We start from the raw sequence: 13,044 nt of genomic DNA on the forward strand, positions 1-13,044 counted from the left end.
TTTGACTATTAATCTCTCCTTATTTAATCCACTCAACCAAACACATCCTTAATAGTATTCATATAGGGCTTTAAGAGGGATAAATGGTCTTATGGATGCTATAGATAACGTTGAATGTACGGGATTGTAGCTCCCAACACGAGCCAAATTCCATACGTCAAAATTTAATGGGCCAAATGTTGGGCTAAAAAAAAAATTAAAATTTTAGAAGTTAGACGCATGACCTCCGAGAAAATTCTCGTGTGTCAACATACCGACGTTACATCGTTTGATCTGAGTGGCTAAGTGAGCCGTAAAAGAGTAACATCACATCTTAATAGGTAATACTATATCTGTTGTGGACAGAGCCGACACTAGATAAAAGAGTAAAACTGATACATAAGGGATATGTGACAGTATCAGCAGATAAAAACACATCCCCCAGATTCATGGGCTTAACAACCCGATCTATTAGCATCCAAGTAAGTACATTCTGCGTGATGCCATCATTGTAAGGAAATAAAGTTTCATCTTGACTAATAGCTATAACTTTTGGCCTAGTGGTAATCGTTTGATCATAACAAGTTGGTAATCAAATGTTATATATTAGTACAATATTTTCAATTAATTGTAATGATTTTCAAAAGACACGTGGTGTCATGAAATATAAAAAAAAATTGTGAATCAAAGAGTGTGAACACATAAATTTTTTACATAAATTGACCACGAACCCAAGTTTTAGTATGAGATTTAAAGGCAATTTTACCTTAGTTTTTTTGTTCAATCGCTTATTTTTTTGATGAGTTTTAATTTTTTAATTTTTAAAAATTAACATTTTACATTTTACATTTTTTTAAATATATATGTATATCTAAAAAATATTAATTTTTTTAAAAATAAAAAATATGCCGAAAAAACATGTTTCGTAAACGAAGAATAATTGTTAAATAAATGACTGGTGTTATGTTTATACTTCGTTTAGTAAGGTTGATGTGATTATAAATTGTTTAATTGTGTTTATTAAAATATTTGAATATGACGTGGAATATTTTTAAATAAATAATAATATGTTTGATTTGATTAATTAAATTTCTTATTTTTTCAGTAATTAATAAATAAAATAAAATAAAATAAAATAAAAAATGTTATATTTTATCGTTGGATCACAACAAAAATAATCCAATCCCATAAACCTATCCAAACATAACTTTAATTTATTCGAATCATAAAACGTTACCTGGCAACCTGCAGCAGCGCTTTCTTTTCCAAACCCATTTCCTATCAACGAGACTGGTAAAATTGAAATTTTTACTGCAAAATCAAAGGCATTGCTTCTGCCGGAATTTTTGCGATACGTCCCCTGTAGTGTGGCCGCCGCCGCCTAATTTTTGACTATGACGTGAGTCAGGTACATTTGTTGTGGCTTGCTTTTCATTATATGTCGTGTGTAAATGGCTTCCAGTTTTGATTGCACTTAAGAATTAGTTATTAGGTCAGACTATAGTGGTTGAGACTTCGATCGAAAGTGTATACTTCCTGTCTACTTATTTATTTCCGGGATTTTACTGGTAATGGTGGATGATTTTTGAGTCCTCTCTCCTCGCACACTCACTATTTCCATGAAATCAAATTTCGTGTTGAGCAAATCTGAATGTTTTTTTGGCGAAAATTTGGCTTGTTTAGCATCATTGCTTGGAATGGCATCTGTTGGGATAGGCCGGTGAACTTTTGGATGTATAGAAGGCTATATAGTCTCAGCTAATGGACAGATGCATTGTTATTTTTCCGGGGGCAGTTTTATTAGAAGCACAAAGTCGTTTTCATTGATGAAAAAGTGCAGAGATAAAGCTCTGAATCAGAAAGAATACAGACGAGGGAAATGACCCAAAAACTTATTTTGACTAACTGATCTCAAGCTACTCATACTACCCATTGACCATTTGTGCCGACTAGGCAACCCCTATCTCTAACACTCCCCCTCAAGATGTGAGTGAATGTTGTGCACTCCCAAAAAATCTGCTAGTTGTAATTCTGAAGAGACATGCATGTTTTCTCCTTTTGCTCTGATACCATATTAGAAGAACAAAGTCGTTTTCATTGATGAAAAAGTGCAGAGCTAAAGCTCTGAATCAGAAAGAATACAGACGAGGGAAATGACCTAAAAAATTATTTTGACTAACTGATCTCAAGCTACTTATACTACCCATTGACCATTTGTCTGACTAGACAATATCTATCTCTAACAAGTTTATGTTGTTTTTGCTAAAACAGAGTTTGTCATTTTTCACAAGCTGTGTGGGGTTTTAAAATGGGTGAAGGATATGTAAGAAACTGAACTTAAAAAAATGCAATATGATTGGTTGGTTTAGATAAAGCACACAAATATTTTTGGGACGATTAGTGGTTAGGATGACCCTTGATAGAAATGTTCTATTTTTATTATTTTCATTTGAATTTCAAAAATTCAGCTTTCTTTTGTTACTTGTTATATATCATACAATGCATTTTAATTGTCTTACATATTCTTTCTACATTTCAGACAACAACTGCTTATATTTGTCACTCATATCCAAATCTCTGCGAAGGCCTCGTCAACTGTCATGATTTAATGCTTCCCGGCCGAGAGATCTCTATTTCTGTCTCCTCAATCTCTGGTTCACGTCTATTGGTGTAAATTTCCCTGAAATCTTTTGAAGATAAATGGCTGGAGATCTTAAAGTCTCTCTTGATAAGCTCCCAATAAAACGCCTGGATGCTATAGAGGAAAATGGCTTTGAACGCTTTCCATTGTCTGACTTGCCCACTTTCCTTTTCCATTGCATATTATGCATTGATTGGCATATAGATGATGTGTATGTTCTTATACATGTGGCAGTGATGTGGGTTATGATGAGAAGAGAGTAAACTTGATAAGGAGAATTGATTTTGCTTGGGTGGTGGAGAGAGAAGATCCCAATAAGAAGCAGAAGAAGGAAGGTGCGACTTCTGCGAAGGATGTTACAACCAACGATCAGCACTCATGGCAATGGCGGAGCTTAGTCGAGAATCTACAGCTTGCTCACCAAGAGCTCTCTGTTATCATCGATCTCATTAATACGGTAAATTGATTGAATTGTACACATGTGAATATGCCAATCTATTTTCTCGCATGTTTGTACTTTAAATCCCAAATAGGATGATTTATAACTTAATTGACATGAGTGGGTGCGTGTAATATGTCCACTTTGTACAATTTAAACTTTTAGTCTGGAGGAGGAGGATTCCTTCTTTGATTCTGAATTTCTTGTTAAAAAGCTAAAAGATGTTTTACAAGGCTCGACTAATATAGCTTTTGAGAAGGTTATATAGTTTCCTTATAGTATGATAGTTTCTCTTTACACATTTGTAGACAAATTGTAACTTAAATATGATAATAAAGATCACAGTCTAAGTTGGACTGCTATTATGAAAAGCAAATTCTTAAGGATAGTATGTAAAAGGCGTCCTCTCAGCCTCAGGAATCCTTATTATGGCCTAATTGAGGGTGCAAAGTAGCTTTAAGCATGGGAAAATATGGAAAGTGAACCACCTCCCTCAGCTGCGGACATACCCATTTAGGTTCTACCTTCTTAGATGGTGCCTACACATGCCTCCTGTTACACTGTAGGATAAATGATGAGTTCATGACTTTATTCCTTTATTTACCTTTAAAAATTTGCACATTTTTTATATTCTGTTATCAGGTTTCAATATTTAGCTTGTATACAATGAATAGACCATAACAAAGTAGGTACTAAATCTAATTGAGGGTACATAGTAGCATTAATCATGGGCAAACTTCGCCCTGTAGGATGAATCATGGTGTTGTTCCTGTGGTTACTCTGCTTTTACACGTTTTTGGTATTCTGTTGTCAAATTGAGAGAATTAGCTTGTAGTATTACTTAATTTGAGTGTTTAGTTGTTTATTGCGTTATTGGCTTTAGCTCATATGCATTTTGATCAACCTATTTATGGACTTCATTCTAATTTTCAATTCTCTTGATAATAGTGAGCATGATAGTGGGATTTTCCAATGTCTTATGGTTTAAAGATCAGTCAGACAGGCTGGGATACCTTGATGAACTATTTGGAAGTTGATTTTTTTGGCTCATTCTGCTAGATCTCTATTTGCAGTTTGTAATTATGAGATAATAATTTAGAACAAGAAACATGGTAAATGGAGGGATTCAAAGAAAAGTATGGCCAAAATTTTGTTTTTCACTACACTGAATATATGATATGGTTTATATAGGTAGAGGCAAATGATTCTGTAACAGTAGCTGGCATGACGCGGCCAAAGCAATTGCCTTACGAGCATCTCTCTGACCTTGCTGTGTCTACAGCAACCAAACTACAAAGTTTTCGGGTATTTTATTTATTATATCCTGCATTTTTTTCCAGTTTTAGTCTTTTATATTACAGCCGTGATGATTTCTTTTTTTTTTTGGTATGGTATATCTGTTTGTATTTTCTTAGCAGGTTTGAGAGTGTATTTCAGGCTGTTGTCTATTTTCTATGCATTTCAATGCTATGACGCATTATGTTTGTATTCTTTCTTTCATGGTTTAGCATCTTGGTAAAAATTTCAAGCAATCTGCTAAAGCATTGGAAGAGCAGGTGGCCAGAGAAGCTAGATTCTATGGTGCCCTCATTAGGTAAATCTGGATTGTCCCATGGAAGTAAAAACTTCCATTTTTCTGTGCACAAGACCAGTATCATATGTCGGACATAATTTTTCATTCCTTTTAATGTTGAACTTTTGGCCACATTTCTCATGGATGACAGATTGCAACAAAATTGGAAAGTTAAACGACACCGTTTGGTGGCTGCTGCCTCTGGAAAGGAGGGCTTCTACATTGATTTATCTGACAGTTCATTATATGATTTGGCTTCTGCTTTCCGTCCATCATCTATGTCTACAATTCTTGTTGAGCATGATGCGGCTGGAATGCTTGCTGTAAATTTGCCTCAAAATTCACGTCGTTCTCTTCACTTCGAGTTTCTTGGTTTTAGTTCTGCTTATTATGGGAGAAACTATAATGTGACAAAGCTACAGACCTTGTCTGAAAAATCTGCCAAAGAAGCTAGAGAAGAACATGCGAGTGATGATGAATGTGTGAGGGGAATTCATTCTATCCTCCGTGACGTATATAGGGCGATATATGATGAACATGTAAATTGATTTGTAACTGTTCTCTCTAGAGTCACTGCTGAACATCTACTTTATAGATCCCTTTAAAGAGGAGATTTCTACTCAAATTGTGTATGTCTAAACTATTTTTTGTATTCCGTTGCACTGATTTAGGTGTTCGATCTGGTAAATCGCGAAGCATGTAGTCCATCATTAGCTGCCAATTTGACCGGTATCAGAGAGAACTATTTACGCCTTAGTATTGATCAAGAAGCATCAGTCTCCATTTCACTTTTAATATCCGATCAAGTTCATCAAACTTCCCATGGATTGAACAAAAATTCACCTAATGAAGCTACAGATGAAGCTTTGGGATCATTTGATGGGCTAAATTTTGGATCAGGGACAGAGAAAGCGAAGATATCAGGGATACCAAACCGAGTTGGTTTTGAGATTTATTTGAGACAATTATATCATGAATATGCATTTGTCAGATCAAAAAATGCAGCTACGTCTTCATTTGGAACTCGAAGTGCCAGTCAATCAGTAAAGGACAGCTCAAACATTCTTGGCCATTTTTGCATGTCTATAGCTCACAGAATCTTCTCAAATAAAGTTCTGTTAGTGCTGGAAAGTCTGGTATTATGTTATTTATTTCTGTCAGTATGTTACATTATGATGTGTAACAGTATAAGAGTAAAAAAATTAGAATTACAATCACATAGAAAATTACTCTATCTTAGAAGTGATATGCTTTTGAAGGTTTGCAGGACACCATATATTCACTTGATTTCTCATCCCACTTGGCGCTCTCGTTCATCTACCTGGATACTCTCAATGAAGATACCTCAATCCATTCTTCAAGCTGGAAGCCAATTTCAGTTGTGTTCTTCTGGCAACATGAAGAATGTAAGATCTCAGTTTTGGACCAAGGTGGTGGTGATTGATGATTCCATCAAGGTAGAAGGGGAAGGTGCCCCAAATGTGGTTGGCCTTTTCAAAGGTAAGGCTGACGGGTTTTGTGCTGTTAATGGATACAATTGTGACTTGGCAGATCTTCCTATAATACTCCTTCAGCAGGTAATTAATGCATCATAGAGTTATGCTTAGTCTGTAGAATGAAGAGTTAAGGTTGCATATTAATATCATAAAAAGACCCTGGCCTCTTATCAATTGTGCATCTTTGATGTTTCCTGTTTCTGCGTAAACAACGATAATGTTTTGTTTTAGTAGCTGCTTTCATTTGTTTTTTCTGTGTTGGGTAAGATATTATATTAAACAAGCCTATGCAACTTATCTGGTTAGGTTAGGTGAATCTGTTCATTATGCCAAGGTTCGTTGCTTGAGTGCTAGATTTCAGCCTTTCCTATTTGAAGTTATCACAATGGAGACGGGGGAACAAAAGTTTAGCTTTTAAAAATAAGATATTTTTCTTGCTTGCTTCTTCAAAATTTCTACCCTGGGATAGAGCATAATCTGTATTGGGTGGTAGAAGTTTTTAAGCAACAAATATTATTTCTCTACCCCTGTTAGTGTTTTTTGTTCTTCTCTTTCAGACAAAGCAGCATCACACTAACTTTTGTTTAGAACTGCATTTTCCTCTTCCTTTGCCCACCTTTTTCAATTTTATTTAAGGAATATGAAATGCATGGAATGTATTCTTACAAAACAAAGCATGTTAGGTGTTAAACGGATATTCTTAACTAAAATTGAAAGAGAATTTTTTGTAGATTGCTAGCCATATTATCCAGTGGCTGCATGAGGAGGCCCTTGTTGTTGGTATCAAAGCGAACAGAGATTTTTTGTCCCTTGCATTCGAGCTGGAGCATGGTGAAATAGTTAGTCTTGTGGCTCATGTAGACCCTGATAACATTGATGGATGCATCTCTTGGTGGTTGATAATGGATGACGGACACGCTGAAGAACACAAACTTCACTCAAACGTAGGCGAATCTGAGAGTAGGAAGTTCTTGGGGTACTTGTCTCTTGATGTTTTATACTCAACATTGTTGGACTTTTTAAACTTGTGCAGCTGTTGATACATTAAATCAATCAGAAGTTTTTCTTTTACTTCTCATGGATAGTTTTGTATCGAGATGATACCACACCATTAAGCAAGTTGCCACACCTGTTCCACGGATACAATACACGCTATTCTTTTTGTATATGTTTTTAACATTCCGCCAAAAATATCTATTAGAAATATAATTTTGAAAGTCGAATGCGGGATGTGATGATTTATGGTTGATTATGTGTTTGTTGGTAGATGAGATCCTACTTATGTGAGTACCACCCTCACTTCATTTCAACGGTTAAGATTTTGTCACACATACATTTTAAAAAAAAAGTGGGTCCTATATATGCACAAATCTTGACCATCCATCCTATCATGGGAGTAATGTCCACATGAGTAGGATGAAATAAACCGTGTTTGGGAGGAGATACAAGAAATATCAAATAATAGCACAATGCACTCTGCTGTGATTTGAGTATGTAAACACTTTTTTTTGAGAAAAATAAGGCATAAAATAGATTAATGTTAACATATCAGAGGATTCAATAACCCCAAATTAGTGACCGTTTTGGAGATGTAAAGGCACGCAATTATTGTCTAAATGATATAAATGTTTCAATCACTAATCTTAAATAAAAAATTGAAATTATCAAAATAATATCCGCAAAACACGGCCAATTTGGATTCCAAACCTCCTTGTAAACAGGTCACATAAATGCACAATTTTTTGACTTTTGAATTGGGCGTATTCAATAATTGTTGAATTTTGTTTTGAAAAATAGACCGTTTCCTACCATAACAAGAAACTGGTTGTAATTGTGCAAGAAACTTTGGATTTATTCAGAAAGTATTAATGATGGCGACAGCGGATTTTCAAAGTTTTTTTTAAAAACTAATTGTAATGAATATAAATTTTATAACGGTGACAATGGACTTTTTACCAAAGTTCTAAAAAGCATGAAGCGCCCGAAGCGTGAATGTCGAGCTCCAAGCTTTTCAAGTTTAAGCGAGATTAGCACAGACTTAAGTGTGAAAACGTTTTTTATCTTTAGTGTAATTGTAATTATCTAAAACCAATAAATAGATAAAATAATACATAAATATGATAAATTTAAGTCTGATGTATTAATTCTCATATTTATAAAAGCATAAAAATCTCAAAATTACAATCTTTATTTGTTTTTGCAACTAGACCATATTAAAAAATGCTGAATATTTATCAAATTATTATCAAACATGCTTAAACATAATTAAAATTTAAAAATAAATATCTAAATTATAAACTTAATTTATTATTTTAAATTAAAAAGACATACCTTCAAAATAAAAAAATTAAAATAAATAGATGCGATTAATTGTGTTTAAATACACTTAATTAAATGCTTTAATTACGTTTAATTCGGTCAAACTGCCGTTTAACCGTTTTTTCCGCTTTTCTCGGATATTTTTGTCGAGCTTCAATCTTAAATGCGCCAAAACAGGTTTTTTTAGGGGTGAATATTCGGTTAATTCGGTTAAAAACCGAACCGAATTAACCGAAAACCGATTTAACCGAAAATTTTTAGACTAACCGAACCGAACCGAATTTTCACAAAAACCAAATTAACCGAACCGAATTAAAATCGGTTATTTCGGTCGGTAACCGAATTAACCGATTTTTTTTTAAAAAAATTTAATTTTAAAAATTATATATAAAATTAATAATTAATATTCTAAAAAATTAAAATTTTAAAAATTATACATAAAATTAATAATTAATATTCTATTTTAATCATAATAAAACACTTTATTCGTAAAAAATTTAATTATAATATACAATATTAAATATAAAAATATTATAAATTATATTTAAAACATAATAAAATAAAATCAAAATTATTTATTTAATAATTCGGTTAATTCGGTTAAACCGATATTTTTTTACAAAACCGAAACCGAACCGAATTAACCGATTTTTGAAAATTTCGAAACCGAATTAACCGAACCGAATTTCCGAATTAATTCGGTTCAGTAGGTTAAATCGGTTGCTTTTTACATACAACATGAGTTAGACTAGACAGTCCTATTAATTTATGGTTTTAGCAAAATTTTGGAGGGAATAAAATGACGCATTTTATTTTTGCCGGAATTAAACATCAACTTTGACGGGGAAGAAAAGTAAAAGAAAACTTCGAATCAAAACAATCTTTAATTTATTTATTATTATTATTTTGTTGTAACATTCTTTTAATTTTGATCCATCGGTCTTCCGCACTCGTTAATTTGTCCACAAAATCTCTTTTCAAAACCCTCTGTCTCCTTCAGTCACTCCCTCACTCACGCGGATCTTTTGTATATAAACGTTTATTATTTTTGTTGCTTATTGATCATTTGAGTATTTTTTTTATCTGGGAAACCGAAGGGTGACTTTTGCTGGATACTCCTCCAAGAATTCATCGATACAGGGGAAAGTTTTTCTTTTTCTAATTGTCACTGATGTGGGTTTTGTCAGATTTTGATTTTTTTTTCATGCGAGGCTTTGACTTTAGAGATGCATAGTGGGTTTAAGTTTATCTGTAGGAATATACGGTCTGCGGTACTGTTCGATTGGTGGAGTTCTTTGGTTGTTTTAAATTAGGCTTTTGGTGTGGCAAAGTTACTGCCATTCATCTGTATTTGGACTTTGAATTTTAGGAATTTTAGTTTAATTTTGTGGAGAGAACATTTTTCGTTTGCCTCTTCAAGTAATTGGTTAGTGAATATGTCTGGTGGAACACCGGTTGGGGGTGGATACATGAGGCAAAGGCATAGTCAAGGTTATGCCTCAAGTGGTGATGACCTTGAGGATGATGCATGTTCGAGGCTAATTTATCGATCGCCTTCATCTTCGAGTAGTCGTAGATGGGTAGAAATCTTGGAGAATTTACTTTGGATTTCCTCTGTAATTTTCATCATATATTATGGGGATAGAAGGTCAAATTTCATATACCTCCTGTGGCACGATGATCGAATCAAAAGGTATGACTGTGAATATGGAATATTGTTATTTATCTTAGCAAGTATCAGGTGAATGAGGTAAGCGGGAAAAATGTGTAATCATAATAGATGGAAAGGAAAATTTGTTTCCATGAACGAATGTAGAAAATGTTGTAATCAAATGCTTCTGAATTATTGTGATCATGAAACGAGTTACCAATAATTACTAATTCTTAATTCTTGATAGTTGATAACCAAGACGTAATAATTTGAGATAAGTATGTGTTAAGGTTTAGTGCATTTTTTTTATCTAGTAATTCAATTATTTCTCTTTTCTCGAAGATTTGGAGAATCATAGTTTTAAAAATGGAAAGCAAATAACCGATTTCCGGCTGTCTCTGTAATTTTTCCTGGAAAATCACGACATTCCTTAAGATTTGAATTGGTGAGCCTGATTGATCTATAAATTGTTTTCTAAAATTTGCTAAATTGTTTTGGTTTTATTGTGAATTATTTACGCCTGTTTTTTATTCTTATTAAGGTCTATGAGTTATGTGTTGAGTTTTGGGGCCACCATGGGTGACGCCACAAAGTGTAGAGAATAAAGATGTTTATTCATGTATTGTAGTGAGGCCCTAGCTATATCACCATTGAATGTGCATTGTATAGCCTTAAAATAACATACATAATCACAAAATAACAAATGTTAAGGATTGAGAATGATGAGTTTCCTTTGGAACAAGAAAATGCCTTTCTTTATAGTATTTGCTCCATGAAGCTGTGGTTTCCCCTTTCGCATGTCCCCATCTGTTGGGCCACATGAATTTGTTGCTCTTTGACTTGGGAATGGAAGATAATGGACAGCAAAGGAAAAAACTTAAGTGCCATAGAGGAATACGACTATCTCCTATTTTTCTTATGTTTGAAAGTATATGTATCTTGTAATGGTGGGTTGTGGGCTTTAGGAGTTAGATTTTTGTAAGCCAGTTAATTAGTTAAGTCGTACATGGTATATTTTTCTGTACAAAAAAGATAGCTCAACATGGTATCCCAGACAGAGAGTCTGAGTCTAGGTTCTTTATCTCACACAAAAAACAAATAAAAAGAATGAATGAACATTCGACATTGATCACGCGAACATTAAAATGGTGTACTTCATGCTTTAAAGAGTTTGATTGGCATTTCAGGCATATCATAACTTGTAAGATATAATTTCTTCTTCTTTATGCAGGATACCATTGGTTGTGGGACTGATAGGTGTTGGTATGAATGTTCTTTTTTTCTTGTACACAAGCATGATTGCTTGGGGACTCCGAAAGTCTACTGAAATTTGGGAAGCTTCAAGTGCACCTGCCCTACCTTTTATTACATTGATTGGGCTTCTATCCTTCTGCCTGTAAGAACTCTAATCCTCATCTTTCAACTCTATTTCATTTTTTTTCATATACGGCACATTTTCTTTATTCAGGTTCTGTTTTGCTTTGTGGCCAATCTGGAGTTTTTTGACATTGCCTCTTGTGGTATGTTTCTTGATGTTTTTATCGTGTATGTGTTCTTAAGTAGATGATTCTAAAGTAAGCTCCTGATTATTTTAATGTCCTCGTTTATGCTTCTCGGAGTAAAGTTACTTTTTGATATGGAAAACCAATCCTGTCTTTGTTTCAATACTCAACATGGTTGTGTTTAGTTGGGGATGGGATCGATAAAATATCGCTCTCTCATTACTTCTTTGATTGGATTTGGTTCTCGTTTATATAATCCAAAGTGGCATAATCCTATGATTTTTCCTTATAGTTTTTATCCTACCTTGGCACGAGAGTTTGTCATCCATTTGTTTTGAGATTAAATTTTTACCCTCATCAATCATCCGAAATAAAAATAATAATTATAATAAAATTTGAAACCAACTTTAGCTAACAAGAGACTAAAGGGATGCTACAGTCGGCCATAAATATAACTCAATAACACCAAGCACAGTAGTAAAAATAGCAAAGGTGGTGTAAGAAGGCGATGCTCATAGCCTGATTTTAAATGTATAACTTTGTTTGGGTTGTATATCCTCGAGTGGTGATGATTCAGATAGAGGTTGAGCTTGAGATGGAGGTGGTGAGGAATGAGGATGAGATTATGACAATGTTCGAGGGAAGTTAGCAGATAAATTAATGGAATAGTATCATCTTTTGTTGGTAAAAAGGAGGTTTAGGAGGTGTCAAGACTCAAAACACAAGGTCCAAAACGAAATCCTTTGCTCCAATATGTTCTCCATCTTGTGATGCAATTTGATACGAGTGCCTCTTATCCATGAACTATTAAGGTTTAACGGGCACCATCACGGCTGCTATGTTTCCCAAAAAACAGCACAAACGTCGCTTTAGGAATTAGTAACTTATGGATAGATGGCATCAATCAACTAGAACTTGTGTCTACCATTCGTTAAAATGATAAACGTAGTACCCATTTTAAATTTGTTTCCGTTTATTGAAATTCCTATGTTTGAATTAATCTTTTTCAAGTCATAAAAGTTGCTGATTGTGTATACTTCAAGAACTATTCCCCCTCAACATTTTTGCAGTTCACTCTATTCATGGCATGCATGGTGATTCTGCCAAACGTCTTTGTGGGCACACTAAAGAAACAAATGATTTCGTTTCGAAAAGACTGAAAGTGATTGGTATTCATTCTGCTCTCTCTCCCTCCCGGCATAGTCGAAGGAGAAGTGTCCAAATTACCGTTGAAATGTCACTACTCTGTTTCAAGAACACCATGCGGCTGAAGACCTGTCTTTTATTTCTTGGAATTTCCGTTTCGTGTTTTGATTCATCAAAAATCTTACTTACATTGGTTCATTGATGGAAGTCTAGGCGTGGATTTAGGTTGTTTTTGTTTCTGTTTTTTTTTTAAGAAAAAAATTGAAGGAGAGGGTTGTTTTTAAACACAGTATAATAA

General features: G+C 34.0%; 2 protein-coding genes across 5 annotated transcripts; both read left to right on the plus strand.

The window, feature by feature from the left end:
• The first annotated feature begins 1,223 nt into the window (after window positions 1-1,223).
• LOC140839628 (mediator of RNA polymerase II transcription subunit 17-like) lies at window positions 1,224-7,206 on the plus strand. Of its 4 annotated transcripts, XM_073206466.1 has the most exons (9): window positions 1,226-1,387; window positions 2,519-2,768; window positions 2,855-3,077; window positions 4,251-4,364; window positions 4,568-4,653; window positions 4,784-5,171; window positions 5,304-5,768; window positions 5,892-6,209; window positions 6,860-7,206. In XM_073206466.1, exons 2-9 carry the CDS (start codon window positions 2,680-2,682, stop codon window positions 7,166-7,168), a joined length of 1,992 nt encoding a protein of 663 aa, XP_073062567.1. In that variant the 5' UTR covers window positions 1,226-1,387; window positions 2,519-2,679; the 3' UTR covers window positions 7,169-7,206. The 4 variants fall into 4 exon arrangements, with proteins under 4 accessions (XP_073062566.1, XP_073062568.1, XP_073062565.1 ...); XM_073206465.1 differs by having other exon boundaries at window positions 1,224-1,378; window positions 5,304-6,209; XM_073206467.1 differs by having other exon boundaries at window positions 1,224-1,387; window positions 5,304-6,132; window positions 6,860-7,075.
• A 2,159-nt stretch (window positions 7,207-9,365) lies between these two features.
• Window positions 9,366-12,994, plus strand: LOC140839629 (uncharacterized). The gene is made up of 4 exons (XM_073206468.1): window positions 9,366-10,140; window positions 11,330-11,494; window positions 11,567-11,618; window positions 12,671-12,994. Exons 1-4 carry the CDS (start codon window positions 9,884-9,886, stop codon window positions 12,758-12,760), a joined length of 564 nt encoding a protein of 187 aa, XP_073062569.1. The 5' UTR covers window positions 9,366-9,883; the 3' UTR covers window positions 12,761-12,994.
• Window positions 12,995-13,044: the final 50 nt, after the last annotated feature.

Source organism: Primulina eburnea, chromosome 8, assembly GCF_022965805.1.
Source record: "Primulina eburnea isolate SZY01 chromosome 8, ASM2296580v1, whole genome shotgun sequence".
Taxonomy (NCBI): Eukaryota; Viridiplantae; Streptophyta; class Magnoliopsida; order Lamiales; family Gesneriaceae; genus Primulina; species Primulina eburnea.